Source organism: Hesperophylax consimilis, chromosome 11 (genome assembly GCF_061612785.1).
Source record: "Hesperophylax consimilis isolate HC1 chromosome 11, BYU_Hcon_1.0, whole genome shotgun sequence".
NCBI classification, from domain to species: Eukaryota; Metazoa; Arthropoda; class Insecta; order Trichoptera; family Limnephilidae; genus Hesperophylax; species Hesperophylax consimilis.
This window is the reverse complement of record NC_142846.1, coordinates 9692334-9716141: the sequence shown is the minus strand read 5'-3', so window position 1 is coordinate 9716141 and position 23808 is coordinate 9692334. Positions and strand designations below refer to the sequence as shown.

General features: G+C 33.1%; 1 protein-coding gene across 1 annotated transcript in view; it reads right to left on the bottom strand.

Annotated features, from left to right (window-relative positions):
* Window positions 1–306: 306 nt before the first annotated feature.
* The window catches only part of Notum (palmitoleoyl-protein carboxylesterase notum), a 100106-nt gene continuing 76604 nt past the window's right edge, over window positions 307–23808 (bottom strand). The window contains exons 4-10 of the mRNA XM_089637540.1: window positions 4991–5142; window positions 4205–4365; window positions 2418–2614; window positions 2155–2297; window positions 1757–2030; window positions 929–1108; window positions 307–544 (exon numbers count right to left, since the gene is read on the bottom strand). Coding sequence (XP_089493666.1) covers window positions 307–544; window positions 929–1108; window positions 1757–2030; window positions 2155–2297; window positions 2418–2614; window positions 4205–4365; window positions 4991–5142 — 1345 coding nt within the window. The remainder of the gene's footprint in view (window positions 545–928; window positions 1109–1756; window positions 2031–2154; window positions 2298–2417; window positions 2615–4204; window positions 4366–4990; window positions 5143–23808) is intronic.

Here is a 23808-nt window from a genome sequence, read left to right as displayed (position 1 = left end):
GTCCTTAGTCTAACTCTATACTATAAAGTTGATTGAAAGTTGTGTTGGCATTTTGTTATATTTTTTACAAAAGAAAATATAACAAACGCTGCAGGATTTCAGGCTTTGAAAGATTTCAGTAAACAAATTTAGTGGTGCAATTATTAGCAATTTTATTGATTTTTCGGAAACATAAATTAGTATCAGTCAAGATGGAAATTTATTTTCAAATATAAGGTTATTTTTGATGACCAATTGGACACGCGCTAAAATTCTACTTCTTTGATTGCAAGCAGGAGCTTGAAATGATTTCCTCAAATTATAAAGCTAATTGATCTGTTGAGTCAGCAAATCCAATAGCTCTGTGTGCTCCATATTGTTCAAGGTGTGAAGGTCAACTCCCAGAGCTTGCGCAACGCTGTCCATACGAAGTCCAAAGCTCTTCAGCATGTCGATGAAGTTAACTTCTTCTCCTGTGTAGGGATCCAGGAGTCGAGGACATGAGTGACTACATTGGGGCCAACTGCAACGCTCTATGTGACGATGTTCACAACTTTCAGAGTTCCTAGAATAAAAAATAAAATAAAACAATTAGGAAAAGTCATGAATTTAAAACGGTTGTTATAAATATCACATTAAAATCTCGTTTGGCTTAAGGACTTAAGCAAGAGATTGGAGTTAATTAGAAAAATCGCAATAACAAACAATACTTCTTTAAAGGTGCACAAAAACCCTATCTTATCTTATCGAAATACATTGTAAAACATTAAGAATGAAATCCATTTGCATTAATTTCATTATTGATTCGGTTTTTTATGACGTGCACTGATTACGTAATTAGATCATTGTTTGTATTATATCGAGACGACACTATAAATAAATATTTTCGTTTCCATCAAAACAAGAGATAAGCCTGATGATGAAATTTTGCGCCCAAATTTTGACTTACTTTAATAGAGACCTCTGTGGTCTGAGCTGCCGTTCCAATTGACGAGACATATCACCTTCCGTGTTATGAAAAGCAGCGTGACTTCTGTCCTCTTTAGCTGATGTACCGTTGGAATGTGATTGGTTTTTGAAACGTTTCCCTCCTGATATGTTCCTGTTTTTGCTATGTCGCCTCTCATTCCTGAAAGGGTCACACCTGGGCTTTCTATTATTTGGGTATAATCTTTGATTATGACTTCTCGAACAGTTGGGTAAATTAGCAATATTGAGGTTTCCACGATTTGTGCCTTTTAAGTTGTTGGGTCTGTTGTTGCTTCTGCCATTGCTGCTCAGATTATTATTTCTTCTTTTGTTTTGGATTCGTTTACGTTTTTCATTTATTCGTTGATTTTTGTTGGAATGAGGCCTGTTGTTGGTTTGCTGTTTCTTAAATTCGTATGGCAGAAGTCTAGAAACTTCTTCTGTAAGAAAAATAAAAAGTATTAGCTCCTCTGCAAAAAACAATCATATATTTAAAGGTAGTTCAAAATATTTTTCAATTTACCATTTCCACCATGCCGCCTTCTATTACCGTCAGTATTGGTTCTTTCATGGAGGTTTTTCTTCCTTTTGCGTCTTCTATTGTGTGTTCTTTCTCCCTGTCTTTCAACGTCTTTCTTTTCATCCCCTTCGCCATTTATACCAGATCTCACCAGTTTTCTGGCTGGTCTCATGGTATGATTCCTGAAACAAGAAAGCATTGTTAGGAGTTTTTCTTACACTCATGGGATTATTTAAATGCACCCATATCGCTTATGTTCAATTAAGGATGCGTTAAATTGATAGTTACCTGGACGGCTTCTTCATCGTAGAGAGTTCCCAACAGCGTAGTGCTCTTGCGACAGAGACATCGTCAATTTTGACTTGAAGCCAGTCTTTTTTTGTGAGAACGGAGTGTGAAACGCACGATGGGGCAAATACGGCAGATACATTGGCAAATGATGCTCTCAAAGCTCGGCCCATACTGTGGATATAGTCCCACTGCTGGGGAGTTACAGGAGCACCCACATTGTCAGCTGTCATTTGGGCCTCATCGAATAGCCATTGGAATACAAAGAGAGGAGCTGGAAAAAAATGTGCTTCTTAATACTTGCGGTGAACACGATCCTTTCACAACCAAAAAATATTTCATATTATGTTGATGCAAAAGTATAGTTGGAAGGCAACGAAATAGAATTTGATAAGTACCTCTTATTGTAGGATACAACCTGTATCCAAAATAACACCTCCATGGTTCTTGAGGATAAATATCCACACATCGCTTAGGCAAAGATCCTTGCCATAGAGCATAGCCCTTCTTGATGGCGTCCACTGCTGGCAGGGTGGTAGGGCTAAAAAAAAATTTTTGTTAGTTAACGAGATGAAAATGCCTCTTGACACAGTCGTTTAATGTTCGCACGAATACGAGAAGCCTTTGGAGTTATTATATTTAAAGAGTTTCAACTAAATACCTGTAAGGAGTCCGGTCCAAGAACCATCCAGAGTCTGATATGCCTCTTACAGCTACCTTCTTGAGTCCAAGCTCTTCCCGCAGCAGTCTCTGAACAGGGTCGAGGTTCAGCATTACTCCCGTACCGCCAGCACTGCTCCCGGCAAGGATTAACCATGAAGAGTTTTGGACACCGAGGGGGACCAAATCACGAATTACCTGGAATAAAAATAAATTAGTTTAGTACGTATATAATATGTATTCCTAAATGGTAGTCTGCAGTAGTCAGTAGAAATAACCCAGTAATATTTTTTTGTTTCAGTTGGTTCTTATTACTTTACTCAGGTATATTATATATATTACATGTTTCTTTTCTCCTTTTTTAATTGTCCACGGAGAAAAAAATAGTATTGCTGATTTATTAAAATCGTGTTAAAAACATGATACCAGGCCACTTCCTGATAAACTTTTAGTACTTTCATAATACATCGAAACACATGTTCGTGCAGCTACGTTGGTTGGTTCTAATAATATACAATGACGATATGCGAAAATATTATAATTCTTATGAACATGTGTTCCGACATCGCGATAAAAATCGTGTTTTACTGAAAGGAAATCTATCAATTCTTTCGTTAAATTCTTGCAATCCCGTTTTTAGCAAGAATACGAATAATTATCAATAATTTATATCAGTAAATTTTCTCTGTGTATTTTCGCTTACATTTTACATGTTAATTAACTTAATTCTTAGTGAAACAATAATTTAAAAAATTATTTTACACAGCAGATTCATTATATATTTGAGAAAATTATTCGGTCCACAAAAATAATAAAAAAAACTGTTTTTTTACGCTCATCAACATTGTTGACAAAGCAATAGTGATTACATTTTTTACACAGGTTTCTTCCAGGAAAACTCCTTAAACGTGTAGTTCTACTACGTACCCTGAGATTAAATATTTGTTTTTCATTGTGTTGCAGTAGAAAAATATTCTAGCTTCAAGACACATTTGGGCTACTCGCAATGGGTAACTTCCTCTAACGTCTACCCATTCAATACATAAGTAGATTCTGCCTTAGCTGGTCCCATTCAGACTCCAAGCGAGAAGACTACGATAGCATCTGAATTAAATGGTGATGAGCCAATTACACCCCTAATAGCACAGCCATTAAGGCTTTCATTGCTGCTTATGGCGCCCCAGGAGATGGTTATTTCAGCGAGTATGGGGAATCAACGCGAAAAGAAAGACAAAAACGCCATACATTGAAGAAAATCTATTGAAAAGGAGTTTTCTATTTGTTTCCGTGAACTTTTATGATACTAGAATGCTGAGCAGTGCACCTGCACAGTACACAGGTCTTCACATTGTTTAAAAGTTTTCTTCTGTCGACATAATTGTAAAAACGTAAAAAAACTTTATTAGAATAGATTTGGGGAGAGAAGTATGTAGTTTCTTAATTTACCTATACTATACTTATGCCCTGTTAGAAACTAAAAAAGAAATAAATAGAAAATAATGCAACTCTGTTATTGACTTTAAAAACCGTCAAGGCAAGTTTTTCAAATTGTACTTGGGTAAAATATGTTGCACACCAACTACTAAAACTAATCCAAAGTTTCATTAGGTGTACCCACTTTTAGTTCTAATGAGAATACAGGGGTTCGGAATCAAGAAAAAAAGTTTAAAAAAGTAATGTGGACATTTGAAGAATATTACTTTTTTAAAGCCGTAAGATTTATAATATGTTTTAGGAATGGATGCATACGATTAGGCATATATTGGTTGGAATGAAGAACAAATTTACCTGATTGACGATCAGTTTCCCCATAAAATGAAAGGAATCCCTGGCGGAGTTAGATGATGCCGTACCAGACCAGGAGTCGCTGCTGCAATATGGTATGGAGACATGGTTAGCCTCATGCCAGTAGGGGTTCTCCGTGGGGTTGGCGGATAGAATGCCATTCACTGCAGAAATAAAATATGTTTGAGTTAAAAAAATATTTAACTGCAAGAGTTTTAGGGCGCTTATGTAGGTAAACCAATATCTGCCAAAATGTCAATGAAGAAATGATGAATATTTCCATAAGCCTTGTTTAATAAATCTATAATGTAGAAAAAACTTTATTCTCTCAAGCCGTGAGCTAGATGATATTTACGCTGATTTGCAGTTGATTGAAATATCCATCGTGTGATTAGAAATATTATATTAAATGTCAACATTTTTGGTGAAGTCGGTTAGTAAAATTAGTCAAGCTATCGAAATCATAAAAGTAGAATGCAAAATTTCAAATAAAAATCAATTGCGCTACATAAAAGAATATTGTATTAAGCACAAAGTGATGCTTATAGTTAAGTGAATAACAAATAAATGGAAACATATGCAGAGGTATATCATAATATAAGGTGCAAACATCGTAGAGAAATAGACAGAAGAAAACAGAAAGAAGAAGAATAGAAAAGAAAAAATCATTTAGTCCGTTTAATATCAATATATATTATGCATTTGAATTATTACTCTGTTATCAATCATGTTTATATTTTGTTCAAATAAATTTCCAATATTTTTTTTATTTATGATAAGCACACATACCATCTCTGGACTCGGGCCAGTGGGAACTGGTCATGAGATGGCGCAGCCTCAGCCATCGGGACCTGCAGGAGGCGCGGTCATGGCAGTACCACCCGCCCTCCAGGAACACCACCCACACGGGACTGCCGGTTGTGGACCTCCTCAGGTAGAATCTAAGGAAGAAGATGATTTCCAATGAGTACAATCAATATTGGAGATCTTTGGAATATAGAAATAATCATAATTAATTGTTAATGTTTTACAAGAGACCAAAGTAGGTGCCTTGAGGAACACCCGATAAGGTGGAATACGCATTTGACTTAGTACATAATATTAAAAAAAATATGCATATATATTTCGTTCATTGTTTTGGTCAACTTTGATTAAATCCCTGTAGGGTTAAGGTCTATCTTTGTTACTTTGAAGGATGAGAACATAATAAGAGAATTGGCGTGTTTGACGTTCAAAATTCCAGTCGCAAATCATATATTTGAGCATTTGTATTGCGAATAGAATTTCTACTCAGTAGCATTCCTATGCAAATATATTCTACCCCGGGAACATAAAACTAGATCAGCTAAGGCAGCATTTTGTTAAAAATAGGTAGGTAGGCAATCAATTAGTTCGATAAAACGGGTAAATAATAATTCAATTAACGTTTAGAAATCATACATTATGCAATGAAAGGGAAACAATGAAATAAAGCGACATTGTATTTGTTTCATTAACCTTTTAGGCAAATTTGTTCGCTTTTGGGAACAACTCATATGGTCTCATTGGAATCGTTGTGTTTACCTTACTAACATGGTGAGAAATATGATTCGAAAGAGCAAACACCACGCTTTATATTCAAATCTAGAAGTTAACCACAGATGAATTAAAAGTTAATTCGTTCGCTTCAATTCCAAAACAAACCAAGAGGCTTACACACCGATAAATCGACAGCAAAATGATGGCAATAAAATTATGAATGTTGTCGACATATTTAGAGATTCCGAATTATTCTTCATAAATATTTTTCTGAAATGTACAAGTTTACCACTATAAGCGTTTTTTCCTTCAATCTCTATTTTAATTTTATATTTCATTTCATAATTTATTAGGTATTTTACGCAGATTGCTTATTTTAATTAATTTTCTAATCTTACCTATATCTAATTTTAAAGAAGTGTTTTTTTTAACTAACTAACTAACCATTAACTAACTAACTAACCGTTTCCCCGCAGGGGTAGGTAGAGAGGACGGACCGCCAAACAACTCGGTCTTGGCAAACACGCCTTGCCTCATTCACATTCACACATCGTCTCACACATACTCTTCTATTATTCTGCTCTTACTTTGTTCCGACTCAAGTATCTGATTCACTTGGTCGTGCCATGTCTTCTTCGGGCGTCCCCGACTTCTGCTACCATTCAAATTTGCATCGTATATTATATGGTTTTAAATAAAGATACAAATCATCCGAATTACAGTGATTATTTACCTGGGCCTCTACTAGGGCTTTGACAAGGGGCGCCAAAATTTTACTCGCTTCAGGACTTCAGGGTCGGCCCCGTAGACTTGCTATATTAGTACAAATAGGTGTAAAAGCCAACCAAAGCTTGAATAAATAATATATATCACTTTAAAAAATTAGTTTTGTAAAGTGTTAAAGATAAGCCATGAAAATGTGCAATTTTATATTAATAGAAATGATTTAGTATTAATTTTGTATGATTACTTTCTCGTGTTTCGCCTCGTGAGAGTGATAGCGACATCTCTGAAGAACTTTATGAAGGTGAAAAATATAATTATTAAAGTATTTTAGTTTGTTGGTTGAGCCACAGATGGCAATGCTTTCACAACCGTATTTCGTTTATTATTCCGTTGACATTTAATTTTTAATTTAGTAGTACGATTTACCCTACTACTGTTTGTTATTTTTTTTCACTAGTCACGTTTAAATATATAGATAAAACTTCAATGATTACTCTTGATTACTCTGTACATAATGTTTTGGCTTTGCTTCCGTTTAATGTTCGTGTAATTTTCGTACTTATGAAATGTAAATGCAATTACTTATTAATTAGTTTGTTCTATAGATACAACTGATATTATTTTTCTTCTTTTTTAAATGTTCTCTTTTATAATATTAGTATGTAACTTACGAGTAAAATATTTTCGTGTTTTCAGTTTTACTGGTTTGCAACAAACACGAATAATTGTATGCTTATACGAATATATATTCTTACTTTACATTTGAAGTTTTTCTTTATTTACAATATCTGGTTATATTGTTTGGATTTGATGTCAATCATAGTATTAATATTTGAACATTTATTTTATATAGTTATGCTATTACCCATGTATCCTGTTACACTTAAACATATAATTTGTTAAGTTTCCTTGTAAAAGCCTGACAAAGCGATAATGAATAATAAATAAATATAACAATAAAAAGTTGCAAGTAATTCAAAATTTCTTAGGTACACGAGTAAGTACTTCGTATCAGTTCTACACACTAAAAGAAAAGTGGGTTTATAAAAACTTTAGCTATACAGGGTGTGAAGAGACATACTTGACTTACTTTAAAAATTGATTCCTGACATTATTTTTAATAAAAAAATGAAATTTTGGTCTCCGGTGATTTTTTGGATTATGATTTTTTTAATACAATTAAAAAATAAACTTCCACACGTCGTCTCTGGTCAGTCAGCCGAGTAACCATCCAACTGACCACAACGATCCTAGCTGTCCAATACTTTTTGGTTTTCTACGTTCCTTAAAAAAAAACATTAAAAATGTCACCAGAGACCAAAATTTAATTTAATTTTTTTACTTCAAATAATGTGAGGAATAACCGGTTAAAGTAAGTCAAGTACGTCCCTTAACACCCTGTATATTAAAATATCTAATGCTTTAAGCTTGCAAAGGCTTTCAAGGCTACGACGGGATAATTCAAAAGCGAATGGTGCAAGTGCACAGCGCAGCCTGCTTTGGAAAATGAAATCCCTGGCTTCCTTCCGGTATTGTTTTCTTTGTTCTGTACTATCTTCTGCAGAACCTACTTCCTGCTTCCCATTCCTGTCTGGGGTACAAGAGAATCCAGGAAAATTCTCATCTAAATGAAAATCTCACAAAACAACAAGTGGTTTCTAATGGAGGTGATATCAGGTAGAATTATCGGAAGAACAGAAGACCGTGAAGCAAGCTACCGAATACGAGATCATTGGTAAGGAGGCTTTGATAGTTGAGAGTTCAGATCGCATCGGAATCATATAATGCCCTTTGTAACAGTTATCTTACAACGATAATTGCACTAAAACGCAGGCTTTCATATAAAATGACAAAGCTGGGATTATGATGATATATAAAACAAGAATCTAGATTTTGATGATATAGGTATAAAACAAGAATCTAAATTTTGATGATATATAAAACTAGAATCTAGATTTTGATGATATATAAAACAAGAATCTAAATTTTGATGATATATAAAACTAGAATCTAGATTTTGATGATATATAAAACAAGAATCTAAATTTTGATGATATATAAAACTAGAATCTAGATTTTGATGATATATAAAACAAGAATCTAAATTTTGATGATATATAAAACTAGAATCTAGATTTTGATGATATATAAAACAAGAATCTAGATTTTGATGATATATAAAACTAGAATCTAGATTTTGATGATATATAAAACAAGAATCTAGATTTTGATGATATGTAAAACAAGAATCTAGATTTTGATGATATATAAAACAAGAATCTAGATTTTGATGATATATAAAACAAGAATCTAGATTTTGATGATATATAAAACAAGAATCTAGATTTTGATGAAATATAAAACAAGAATCTAGATTTTGATGATATATAAAACAAGAATCTAGATTTTGATGATATATAAAACAAGAATCTAGATTTTGATGATATATGAAACAAGAATCTAGATTTTGATGCGTGTAATCATTTGAGAGTCAGGGTATTAATAGTATTATCTAGTTCTAAATAGTTGAATTATGACAGCATGACAGAAATTAAACAATGGCAAATAATTTGTTGGTAGCCAGTATTTAAGCGCGGAGAAAACTTACTGATATAAAATATTAATACTAAGAATCTCTTCAAATTATTCGCAATCCGGTTAAAAATGGGATTCCAAGCCTTTAACTAATGAATTTATATGTTTCCTATTAAATTTAAAACATGATTATGTTTTAATAAAACGGAACACATGTTCATAACATTTTAATATTTTCATATTTCGTCATTGCATATTATCAGGACAATTACTGGTGCATGAACACGTGTTCCAATATATTAGGATTGTACAAAAAATTATTTACTAAAATCATATTTTAATAAATCAGCAATAGTAATTTTTCTACGTATGTAAGTTTCAAATCTATTATATTTGTAAGGTATACCTAATATCAAGAATTGCATTTATGCACAAATTACCCGATTTTTGATTTATGGCAGTATAACTAAGGGGTGTGCTAATATTTTGGCTAGTAAATTGAATTGCAACTTTAAACAACAATATTTGTATCAGAGCTAAGTATTAAATCTTAACTTCTTTTCAATATTTTATAATAAGCCATATTCTAAAACTTCTGGTAATTGTTTAGTTTCGGTTGCCTTCTTATTGTACCTTTTTAAAATGTCTGTCCAGAAGTTTCTAATTTCTGAGCACAAACGGCCTCCTGTCTTATATTACGTTTTAGTTTTAATGATCTTGTTTTGTCCTGTCCTACTGTTATTTTTTTTCTACTATTTCTGGCTTTCACCCTTTAAGAGTGTCCTACTGTTATAATATTAGATCTGAATTGGGTAAGGCACACTGCAGTAATAATTTTAAGAACATGACCACCAATGCTAGTATAGCGCACTTGAAGTGAAATGACACTAAACTGAGCTATATAAATGCCATGATACTATTATTATTGTTATATTCCAATTGCGTAAAGCCATCCTTTTTTCACTTGTTGAGGTTATATAATGTACTTGATATTTTTTGCATAAGTCACATCAGCGTTTGATATTGATTATTATACCAACCGGAATGCTTATATCGCTAGTAGATTTATGACCTTTTGTGACAATAACTACTTAAGTGACTGAAGTCACGAAGCGGTGCGATACGGCATGAGGATTTCACAAGCTGGAGTTGCGTTCCGGTTGAATCCGAGCTCTGAGTTATCCGAAACCAAAACTTAACTTCGCAAGTCTGTACCCACACCCAGTATCTTGTTCGCACAGTGTTTCTGTTAGTATATTGTTACATTAAGGTGGCACCGTCAAGTTACAAGGCTGTACTTTGGTTTCCGGCTTCATGAATTCCTTTCAGGAGCGCGTCGGTAATAGAGGAATTATAAAGCCTTCAGCCTGTTGTTCTTCAGATATTCAATTAAAATCCCTGCAGGACACCCAGAACTTCTGCAACAAAGTTTTAAACTTGAAAGGGGAACTGCCCAGCGGAACTTGAGTTGTTTGAATGTTGTCATTTGAAATTCAGTGTTCAAACAATAATGGACAAGTTTGGCGGTGGAATAATGTAGACCGTTGGTAAACGAAAGTTAGGTACTTCAATAATACACAATCAAAAAGTCTTATTTTAGAAGAAGTTTTATAGAAATAACACATTGTACTGTATCATACCGGGAATGATTTCAGGGAGTGATTATTATGAACGATAAAAAACATCACGAAATGTTTGGTGAGCCGAAAGATTAATATATATATTTTTTAGACTGAAAGCAGTAGAAATGAGATCCCTGAGGCGTATGTGTGGTAAAACCATGTACGATCGTGTGAGAAATGTGGAGATACGCAAAGAGTGTAAGGCTGATGTAAGTGTAATGAGTAAGATCAAGAAAGTGACGCTTAGATGGTTTGATCATGTAGAGCGAATGAGCGAAGAAAGGAGTGTAAGGAGAATATACGATGCAAATGTGAATGGTAGCAGAAGTCAGGGACGCTCGAGGACGACATGATACTCGAGTCGGGCCATGTTAAGCGTCAGAATAATAGAAGAGTATGTATGAGACGATCTATGAATGTTTAGCGGTCCAACCTCTCTGCCTACCCCTGCGATGAAACGGCGTGATGGTTAGTTAGTTAATATATAAACTAGCCAAGTTTTACCTTTTATTTACTTCTGTGAGAAAAATGAGTATTGCAGATTTATCAACATCATGGTAAAACGGGATTGTAGACTGTTTCCTAATAAACTTTTAGTACATTTATAATATATCAGAACATGTGTTCATGCACGTACGTTTTTCCTGATAATATGCAATGACGAAGTTCGAAGTTATTAGAATTTTCATGAACGGGTGTTCCGATGTCGCGACAATATATTCGTGTTTTACTGAAAGTTTATTAGGAAAGGCCTGCAAGTCCGCTTTTAACCGGATTACGAATAACTTGAAATGATTCTTTAAAAAAATTAGGAATATTTTATATCAGTAAGTTTTCTCCGTGTAAGGTAATATATGAAGCAAAGCATAGAGACATCACACCATTTTATTTAGGAAAATGATAAACAAACAACATTTATCTTTAGATTTTCATGAACCATCCTCCGAAGTTAGACCAAAGGTATATCCGTGACATAAATTACAGCTATAACAAATATGTTATCTCATGGAAGATAGGTATGTATTTCTGCAAACTAGGTAAAAAGTAGTTAATTTTTTTTATACGCAGTTACTAATTTACCCTTTGTGATTAATATAACGTAAATTCTAGATTTAACAACACTTAAAACAGCTTCCTAGTCACGAAACCTTTAAAAATGCCATAAATATAAAACCCTAGAATACATTTTCCCATTGTTACATGATAATACGCAATAAATTTTGTTAGTGCTTTCGAAAGGCGAAAAAAATATCACGCCGAAAAGAGAACATTAAACAAGTCGAACTTAATAAACCAGGAGATAGTTACAACAGGACAAAAGGCAGGAAAATTACGACCCAACTTCATCCCCTATGGAAGGATATTATGATTTTGGTTTCACGACAAAACATAATATAATACCAGGTAGAAAAGTGAAGGAAAACAGTACACCTAATCAAATTTAATCAAACCCAAACTGACCTCACCTGATATGGAGTCGCAAATATTGTACGCGAATAACTTTGTGGTTTTACTGTGGACTGTAATAAATATATTACACAGCTATTGGCAGTCTGTGGTTAACAGTTAGAATCGGAAAGGGATTATGACTTACCCCTGGTCTTTGGTGTATGTATTGTTATATTATGGCCTTGAGGGACACTGGAGTGATCACTGCAAAATCTTCCGTAATAGACTCGAATTAAACGCACCGAGGCAACATGTTCACTGTTTGAGTTTTCTTAATATACTGGTAATGTATAATAAATTTGTGCAATGTTACTGATGTAGGTATGTACACAACACTGTCAGACATGGACAGGAAATTGGGTAACGAATATATTTGGGTGGAGTTAAGCAGGAACATATGTTAAAGGGAGATGCATGCAGTTGCGTCAACATGATACATTATTTTATCATATTCTATTTTGTCACTGTTCTATTTTATCCGGTTACTTATGATTTTATTCCCGTATTTTACTGTGGGCATAAGAGTTCAGACAAGGGATAACGAGACAAATAAATTTTAAACTTTCAACAGTATTGCTCGAGTCGTTTGTTCCGTTCTAAAGGAGCCAATATCTACATCTCGTAGTTTTCTAGTATTCTAGTGGATGGTTGTTGGTAGCGATTATCAGGGGTGTACCAGTGTACAAAAACTAAAAATGCCAACCGTAAAATAAAATCTTTTATACTTACAAGTACGCTATTTTCATAGCTTTTAATTTGGATTTAAGGACGATATAAATGAAATAATATCATTATTACATTATTAACCTCTATTGTGCTAAGAAACCTACGATGGATTTGCTTGTAGTTCACCGAACTTGCTCTATTTTACTAAAAAAACATTTCATTCGCTTTGGCAAAGAAATAATGTTGCTTAATATTATTCTAGCTTGTCGTTTCGTCACTTTTTTTTTATTATTTTTTATTTTTTTATGTGACACCTCACAAGAGTGTCCCTGCCTGTGCAGTGCACAGACAGGGGAACTATGTCACCACCCGGTTGGGCGGCGTTGTGAGGCGGAGTAAGGTAGGGGCTGTAGGAAGGGATTTGTTAATGCGGGCCTTGAAGAGGCTCGGATTATAGGAGGGAGGAAAAACAGATGCCGGTAGCTCGTTCCACATACGAGCCGACTTACACAAAAACGAGTCGTAAAAACGGCCCGTTCTCATGAAGCCAACATCAACCGTGAACGGGTGTTTAGTTCGTGTCCGTCGAGTTTCGCGCACGTGCACCGGTGCATCAGGAATCAATGCTGCTAGCTCCTTGGAGCAGGCTCCATTGAAATTGCAAATTGCAAATATGTTTTATTTTATCTGTGAAAAAGTTGGTCGCAAAATTCCATGTCAAATTTTATAATTCCAATTTTAAACAGTTGTAGTATTTATTTAGAAGAAATCCTCACATTATAATGTATTTTTTGGTGAAGAACGCTTTTTTATGGAAAATATAATAAAACTACATTGAATTTATAATAAGGAAGTTGAGTCCATTTTTTTTATTTTTTTTTATCAATGTTCGCATTCAAACTTAAATACTGGTATTTTTTTTTTTTTTTTTAAAGTTTGTTTTCATAGTTAAATTAATTCTCAAAGTTTAAATTTTATTAAGCCCGCCAAAACGAGCGGAATCCGAGCGGTAACAGGCGGGGTGTAGTGTGACGTCATTAGAACTGTGAAAACCACGTCGCTTAAGCATTATGTATGGAAAAAAATTTAATTCTTCAACAAGGAATTCCAGTAATTTTTTTACCAATGTTAACCGTCTATTATAATTGATGTTATTAAAAAAAAAAGAAAATTGATTAAGATTTCATAGTTAAATTAATATTTTAAGTTAGAATATTTGCTTTTCACGCCCGATACGGTACTTGTACGGTATCGCCGTCGCTACTTGTTGACGTTCCCCGCGCGAATTCAGGACCACCGCGCAGAAAAGTAAAGACCAAAAGTAAAATAACGGTTTACAGCCCAGTTCACTGTGAGACTTTTCTGAGCGGCCGGCGGCCTGAAGTGTATCACATGCTTTGTGACATGTATAATAATAAAAACATCTAAGTTATGCAATAAACAACATATTATTATAAAGCACTATACGAATATGTATCTTTAGAAATCCATTTCATATAATAATAATAACAAATACGTACATATATTTGACAAACCCAAATAAACCTTTGGCCTATACACCTCTCTCATCTAAATCGACCATCTCTCATGTAATAGAAAGAGATGCACCATAGGTGTTCCGTTGTACGTACAAGTCACGACACATGTGACGACAGAATTCTTTCGACCAATCGTGGAGCGTATACAGTATATTGCTATTGAATGCTTTTTCAAGAACGTTTAACTAATTGTAAGAATAATAATATAGAAATATATTTATATATTTAGAATCGATATTTTTTGATCTACATGAACATATTTTTTATAAGTCAAAATATTTTTCACTCAACTTCCTTATTATATAATTTTTTAATGATAAAAATAAACATTTTTAATTAATTTTCAAAGATTACAATTTTATTGATTTTCTCAACTACCATACTAGGCTCGTGCCTGTATTATGGTAGTCGTACATGATTTATGTGAAATTAACAAAATAATATTTTGTAGAAAATGACATGTTATGGTAAAACGAAAATTTAAAAATGTATATTATTATAGAAACCATATAAGAAATAAAGATTAAACTGATTGATTAAACGATATTTTAAATAAAATATAATATTAAAATTAAGATTATTTGGTAATACGGTTTAATTTACAAAAAAATAAGTAAGTTATTACGAAAATAATATCAGCCGACGTAGATTCCGCGTTAGGTATTTTACCCCAGGCATTACAAGGAACACTAGTAAACTAAGCACGAGTTAACGAAGGTGTTCGACCGCTTCTTTCAAATGAAATGTATTTTTAATTTTTCTTAATTCATGTAATTTTTTTTTGTACAAAGTATTTGCATGCTTTTCAACTACCAAACTAGGCACATGCTCGAATTAAGATTAGTAGACAACTGTGTATATTATAAAATTATAAATAAGACAGTACATCTTTACTTGTTAAAAAAGTAAAATTTTCAGAATTAATGAAAAAATTAATAGTAAAGCAAATTAACTTATTTCAGTGATGTGAAGCATTCTTTAAAATAGTTCCTTCACTAAATAACTAGTTCAGAAGACTTATGGTATAAAAATAATCATTTTTCAATTTCCTAGTATCAATACTCAGTGAGTTGAACTTAGAATTATGGAATTATTTGATGCTAATTTTTTGGTGTTTTTTTTCATCAAATGTTTTTTTCATACGTATATGAGAATTGCCTTACATAATATTTAAAATTACACGGAATTTCGGGGAATTTATTTAGATTTGTTTAGCCGCGCGAGTGCCTCACACAAATTACACATCGTGGTGTGGCACCCCTGGTGGTTGGTTGCCTTCCAGTGAAGATTTACAGCCCTCAGAGACTAGACTAGGGCTAGGGGTTGTGATAGTGGGGTAGTCTTGTATTAGGGATGCACCACGCGATCCACATCCATGAGCGCGAGCGGTGGCAGACGGGATGCATAGGAAACTACAATTTATTGTAGAAAAATAAATAAAATACCTATCTATTGAGATTGTTTTTAGTTTTATTTCTGATCGTGAGGACATGGCTTTACCCAAGGGACGGCCTTTCTTGATATGTAGCCATGCTTTAGTTCAGGGGTCGGGGACTTGTTTGGGAATTTGGTCCAAAATACTTTATGTCAAAATATATTAGATACCGGTTATATTTATAAAATGTTATAGCATAATTTAAAAGTTACGCAAAGATGTTTATTAAATCCCGCAGTACCCACCAGTAAAACACGAAAAAAATAATAAAATAAAAAATGATTGGTGAACAAGGTTTTCAGTATTCGATGACCGGATAAGTGGTGAAATGACAGTTCAACACAACTTAAAAAGTGATGAAATAAAATCTAGGTTACTTAACTGTTAATTCATTCGTTAAAGTCTGTAATCCCGTTTTAACCGGATTACCGATAATTTGAAGATATTCTTAATAAATAATTAACAATGCTCATTTTTCTCCGCGTTTATGGTTTAGTTTTTTTTATCGCTCTCAAAAACTTCATATCACTTCTTAAGGCGATGCACTACGTCGTGTAATATTTTGAATTGAGCCGCTATCAATAACAACCCTTACGTAGATGGCGATAAGGTTTAAATTCCTGCTTAACACCATCCGCCTGTTTTGATTTATGCAAGAAAAATACATGGCCAAAAAGTGTCTTTTATTTTATTTTGTAAATGTTCGGGCATAAATATTTTATGTTTTTTCGATCATTTTATAAATAACTTAATTTGCCACAAAATACAATAAAATAATAACCGAAAATGGGTTCGCAGTTTTCATAAGCCTTTTACATTATTTTTTTCTGGGCTTATAAAAAGATTTATCTAAAAAATTCTCGATTATTTCAAAGGTCAAGATGTATTCCACTCGCAGTATTTAATTAAAGCATCTGAAACATTTCTAGGCCACCAAATTTTCAAACCAAAAACACATGATTTTGCATTACTACGTATGGCATCGCCTTAAAGGTGTGTTAAATTGTCATTGTGTTATCATAGCACATGTAATGTTGCATTTTTATGTACACAAATAAAATGAATAGATAAAGTATTAAAAAACAGTTAACTTAGAGTTTTTGGAGCACCTGTTATATTTTAGACGTAGCATTTACAAAGCTAAGAATCTTCAAAGTATGCTATTAAAACATTATTTTATTTTTTGCCGATTAAGTGTTTTAAGAAGTTGATGTGTATTTTAATGTTAAATGAGTTTTTTAATATAGATATATGTAAACTAGTTGACTTGAACCAGGCGTTGCTGGGGGTTAACTTTAGGAGATATGTAGACATATACAATCGCGGACTTTTCTGTAGGCCTTTGATATACAATAAGGAAGTTGAGTGAAAAATATTTTGACTTATAAAAAATATGTTCATGTAGATCAAAAAATATCGATTCTAAATATATAAATATATTTCTATATTATTATTCTTAGAATTAGTTAAACGTTCTTGAAAAAGAATTCAATAGCAATAGACTGTATACGCTCCACGATTGGTCGAAAGAATTCTGTCGTCACATGTGTCGTGACTTGTACGTACAACGGAACACCTATGGTGCATCTCTTTCTATTACATGAGAGATGGTCGATTTAGATGAGAGAGGTGTATAGGCCAAAGGTTTATTTGGGTTTGTCAAATATATGTACGTATTTGTTATTATTATTATATGAAATGGATTTCTAAAGATACATATTCGTATAGTGCTTTATAATAATATGTTGTTTATTGCATAACTTAGATGTTTTTATTATTATACATGTCACATAGCATGTGATACACTTCAGGCCGCCGGCCGCTCAGAAAAGTCTCACAGTGAACTGGGCTGTAAACCGTTATTTTACTTTCGGTCTTTACTTTTCTGCGCGGTGGTCCTGAATTCGCGCGGGGAACGTCAACAAGTAGCGACGGCGATACCGTACAAGTACCGTATCGGGCGTGAAAAGCAAATATTCTAACTTAAAATATTAATTTAACTATGAAATCTTAATCAATTTTCTTTTTTTTTTTAATAACATCAATTATAATAGACGGTTAACATTGGTAAAAAAATTACTGGAATTCCTTGTTGAAGAATTAAATTTTTTTCCATACATAATGCTTAAGCGACGTGGTTTTCACAGTTCTAATGACGTCACACTACACCCCGCCTGTTACCGCTCGGATTCCGTTCGTTTTGGCGGGCTTAATAAAATTTAAACTTTGAGAATTAATTTAACTATGAAAACAAACTTTAAAAAAAAAAAAAAAAATACCAGTATTTAAGTTTGAATGCGAACATTGATAAAAAAAAATAAAAAAAATGGACTCAACTTCCTTATTCCGTGGAACATTATTTTAATGTATCTCATAAGGTTTAGCCAGCGTTAACAATGTAAGCGCCCGAAAATATTTTTACGTCTCGATTACATTATTTATATTAACTTTACGGAAGAAATTTTCTAAATGATAGTATAAATTCTATCAAAATGCGTTACGTAGATTAGAAGAACGAAGCGTACAAACAGACAGACGAAAATAGCAACTTTATTTTATACTATTTAGAGATATACACAATAAACAAGATGGTTGTAGGTACGTACAATTTTCACCAACATCCGATTGAGTATCACCAGCTATCTGACTATGCAAATTTGTTATTTACATTGATTGACACAGCTGTTAAAGTTCGTCAACGAATCGAAAATTTTTAACAAAGCTCATCTCATGCGAAATAAAAGCTAGCGAGTGAACAACAGAGACACGCCGTAAAAGCTCTCAACAATAGCGATAGGCTGCGAGCTTTAACACAAAGCTACTGCCTCCATAAAGCTCCCTGAGAGAGCTAAGAGTCTTCCAGGGGACTTATATTATATTATATTCAAAGACCTCTGGAGCAAGCTGGTGTAGAAAAACAACAAACAACTTATAAAAGGGATGTGATACTGGTTTTGTTTAAGTGCTGTTTTTATGTATGTTTTCCTGGTAGATCGAAGACTTATTTTAGAAATTAACATTTTGGTTTTAAGCAGTAAAAATAATTGTTTTATATTTGTAGTATCTTCAATAATAATAATTAAAAATATCAAATTATATTACTTAAAAATGTCAAATGCTAACATTTTAGACAGATGAAATTTTAACATTTTTAACACGGTCAGATGCTAACTTTTACAACACGATTAACTGCCAACATTTTTAACACCGTTAAACGTCAACATTTTTAACGCGGTCAAATGCTAACATTTTTACAGGTTAATTGCTAACATTTTTGACAAATAAAATTTTAACATTTTTAACACGGTCAGATGCTAACATTTACAACACGGTTAAGTGCCAACATTTTTAACACCGTTAAACGTCATCATTTTAACACGGTCAAATGCCAACATTTTTAACACGGTCAAATGCTAAAATTTTTGTAAATTGCTAACATTTTTGACACGGAAAGAAATCAAGACATATAAACGTTATGAATATTAAGAAATTATGCTTATATGGTTTGGGCTAATAGAGTAGATATACAATTTTGGATGAACAACACTTTCCATTGACCCAAAATATTTTGGCTATTATTTAATTCAATTTCGTCCACAGTCTAATCATCTTGTCTAGTATGAGATTAATGTCGTCTTTTGTAAATAACTCTTGTATGGTATAGGCCTACAGAGCAGATAAACGAAGAATGGATTGTAAGGATAATAATATATTGCAAATGTAAATGTTAGAGGAAATCGGGGACGCTCGAGGAAGACATGACACGATTAAGTTGATCAAATACTTGGGTCGGGCTGTGTCAAGAACAGAAGAAAGTTGTGTGAGACGATGTATGTATTTAAATGTAAAAAAGGAGTACGTGCCAAAACCGAGTGGTTCGGCGGTCCAGCCACTCTGCCTACCCCCGCTGAGAATAGGCGAGATTTTTTTTAGGAGGCTCTGTGAAAATAATTTCCCTCAGAAATAACGTCATCTTTGGGGATGCTGTGGGGAGGGTTTTTTTTAGGAAAAGAAGGAGATGAAGGTCTAGGAATGTGTGTATAGGAATGATGGACGTTTGAATCCATTCCTACAACTGCAGTGCGATGGGTCGAGAGAGTCCTGCCGGAGATGTAAAAAGCACCCGCCACACGGTAGGTGATCAGACGCATCCGCCACCAAGATCAAGACAATCCTCAACCCCATGAACCACGGGTACCCCTGCTAAGTCACCAAACGTAGCGAACCACTTGAATGGTTCCCGGGGCGGGGGCTCCCAAATTAAATTGTGATGGTTATTATGTTAGATAATTATTAAATATGATACATATTCTTTAGAAACAACCTTCAACCTAGAGAGAAGTGGTAAATTTCTAACTAATGATGCAAATTTAGTGGGCGCAATTCCAGTGAAAGCACAATTTGAATAGCTAATTACTCCAAACGCGCGAATAAAGCCCCACGACTCTTATCTTCAGGAACACTCGTACACAGTTAAGAAACAATTAGATTATATTCCACACAATTAATACCTAACGTGGAAGAACAACACACGAGTTGAGAAATAAATAAGGTTCTATCACCGACAATTGTGCCAATATTATAAAATAATTATTGTCGATTCGAATCACTGACGTTGAACAAACACACAAGAGTCACAGAGAAAGCTTACTGATAGAAAATATTGCTAATTTATTAAAAATCTCTTCAAATTAGTGGTATTCCTGTTAAGAACGGGATTGTAGGCCATTAACGAATTGAATGAATTGATAGGTCTTGGGAAGTAAGAGCTTCATAGATGCACGCACAGATGGCAGTGTGGATGGAAGTCTGCAAGATGGAGCCAGTGGCCAGTAGTCGCCAAGGCCAGTGGGAAGGCTCCCAGAGAAACTTACGGATTCAGATTCCAATTACCCAGCTTCTAGTTAGGTCGACTATCGAGTCACCATTATAATACGCGGAGTATTAATACATCCCTGATTAATCTAAAAGAACCAATTATTTATAAACTCCTTACAAGACGAGTTGGAGACCTGTTTGTACGAATACAACAATAGGTATCCTGATGAAGTAAAATACTAATGATTTGTCACGATGTCCGAACACAGGTTCATAAAAATTATAACATATTTTCATTTCTTTATGATATATTACTAAGAGAAACGCAGGTGTATGAACACGTATTCCGATATTATCACGAATTTACAAGGACTAGCACCTTTTTATGAAGTGGCTTGCATTCCCGTTTTTTACAGGATTACCAATAATTTGAAGAAGTTATTTAATAAATCAGCATCAATCATTTTTCTCCGTTTACTATATACTATTCAGATATGATCAACAAACATGGCTAGAGTCATTTAAAGCAACGTTTCGATTCCGTATGGCGGTCAGGGAGATAGATTCCTACTTATAGTATCTACCTTCCTAAACTGTTATTATCAAATCATAAAAAAAAACTAAGTTAGCTTGTCTGTGCGTCCTGCGTAACTTGGTAAATGAATTTGGAACACTTTTGGATTTGTTTTGAATTTAAGTGTCATTTTCAAAAGTGGAACTTATTGTGTGAGGAATTCAGACTAGCGATAAAGTAGCTACTTATAATATATAATTTTTAACAGAATTTCTTTTTTTTGCGATTTTCAAAATTTGGTCAGATTTGTCGAGAATTCAGATAATCTTTGTATATTTTCAACCGACAATATTTTCAGTACATATTATAAAGAATTTATGCCGCCGTTCGTAAAATAGTTGGTGGTGTAATGGTCATCATAGTTGCCTTCCAAGCAGTTGATCGGGGTTTGGATAGGATAGGTTTAAGGCCGCGAAACTTTTTTTTCATTAAATTTTAATATTTTAACTTTTAGTTTTAGTTTTTATTTTTATTTTCAATTTCAGCTTTACAAATCCTACAAATTATAATATCCCGTGAATTTCCACCGGACTGTGCTAGTACTACATACTATTACTTGTGAAATAACACATGGAATAATTTAATAAATAAAAAATGAAAAAATATTAAAGACTCAATATGGTAAATTTTTAACTTAATATTTTTATACGCGAAAAATCATCCAGGTTCTAACGAAGTTTTCTAGATGCAAAATAAAACTTTTTTTTAAGCCTCATAAAAATCAAAATTGATGAAAAAAAAATAAAGTGCCAAAGAAAAAAAAAGATATTCGTCTTTTTAAACATTGTCTGAAGGGAAAATATTCATTATGAAGATTAATAGAAAAAGATTGTAAGTTGAAATCAAAGAGTTTGCTGGGTTTGGAATTATCTGGAAAGAAAATATGTAAATAAGAATTTTTTACTAGACTTTTAATGGCTGGTTTCGTTTATATTATTACCGGACAGAAATTATTGTAAATGAGTTGAACGCAAGGCACGTTTCTAAAGAGATGTAAGATATGGCACGGAAAATAAGCATTATCTCGTTGACCAGCATTCAAAAGGAAGCAATTTTAGAATTCGATTATGGAACGGTCGTTAGGTATTTGAATTTAAATATATAGGGTAGATGCATATCAAAGTTAATTTAGATTTTATTAAACTAAAAATGAAAAAAGTGAAAAAATTCTTGACAAATCGGTTCCAATTTTGAAAAAGATAATTACAATAATTTTCTGTTAAAAATATTACACACATTATAGGTAGGTACTTTAAGCTTGTGATTCTAATGATCTTGTGAAATTCATTCAAAGCAAAATTGAGTTCGTCACAGATCGACAGGCAAATATACCATATAATACTCATAATACCTCCAACTTCTGAAATTTCCAATAGATTCTGATGGCAAAATGTTACACTAGTACCTCCTAGCGGCGTGGGTTGTGCGCCTTGGTTCTTTTTCATACATATTAATTGATTTTATGTGTGGAATATTTTTTTTTATTTTACTTAATAAATAAGAGAAATAGAAAAATAATAAACTCTGTCTTTATGGGTTAGAAATGTTACAAAATACTGTAACAAAAAATGTTTTAGTTGATAGAATTTAACAAACTCGTATTATGTTTCAACAACTAACCTGTTAAAGTTTTGTGGCATCCTGAAAACGACATTGTTTTTGTTGTTTATTAATTTTTATTACATCCATGTACACATACAGAACCTAGTTTTTGGGATACTTTTGGTTTATTTTTTTTTAATCAATATTGATAAAAATATAAATTAGAAAGCGCAAAGTAATGTCACCGAGTACAAAATAAACTCAATTTACCGCCATTGAAAGGAATGTCAAAGTCAATATGCTACACTAACGTCTCTGGCGGCCAGCGTTGTAGATATTGCAACTTTTCACTAGAGTTGGACGTATTATTAATATTGGAAGGTATTTACTATGGGCTAACATTTTTTTCAATATCAGAAGAGATATAAATTTGATGGTTTTGAATTTGGACTCTTTGGAGATGAAGAAGTATTCGAGCAAATTTTGAAAAAGGAAATTTCTTGGATATTGGTTCATAGAGAGGGGAAAACTTGATATTTTGATGAAAAACATTAAATATAGCCCATAAGTAAACTAATAATACTGTTATAAAGTCTGTAGTCGGAAACAAAATGGTTGTCGTGTCTCTTTCTTCTGTTTATATTAGGGAGCTTTCCTAAAGATTCTCAACAAGGTTCAAATAAACTTTTGTATGTTTCGACTTTTAAATTAAGCACAAACCGAGTTCAAATCAAATACGCAGGGGCAAAGAATAAAATAGACACCCCATTAACTTTTCTCTCTCATGTGAAGACGTACTAAGAACTAAAAAGAACCATTTTAATTTAAGCAGGATTCAAAGAGAAATGAGAAAAGATATTTAATATTTGGACTTGGATTATAACCAACTAAATTAAACAGATCAGTGAATAAAACACGAACCGAAATTACACACGAACTCGCACATATTTAACATTGTCGTAATTTAACAACTTATCTTTTTGGATAGACATTCAAATAAAATTCAAGAATTGTGGATTATTACACAAAATGATTTCAATTTCAACAGATTTTTAATGCTATAAAGTTAACATCTAAAGATTATGCCTTTGAAAGAAACAAACTTTTGCTTAAGAATTATTCGTATAATGTGTTAATAGAGTCAAATACTTTCTGAAAAAATTATTGCAAATAATACTTGTATT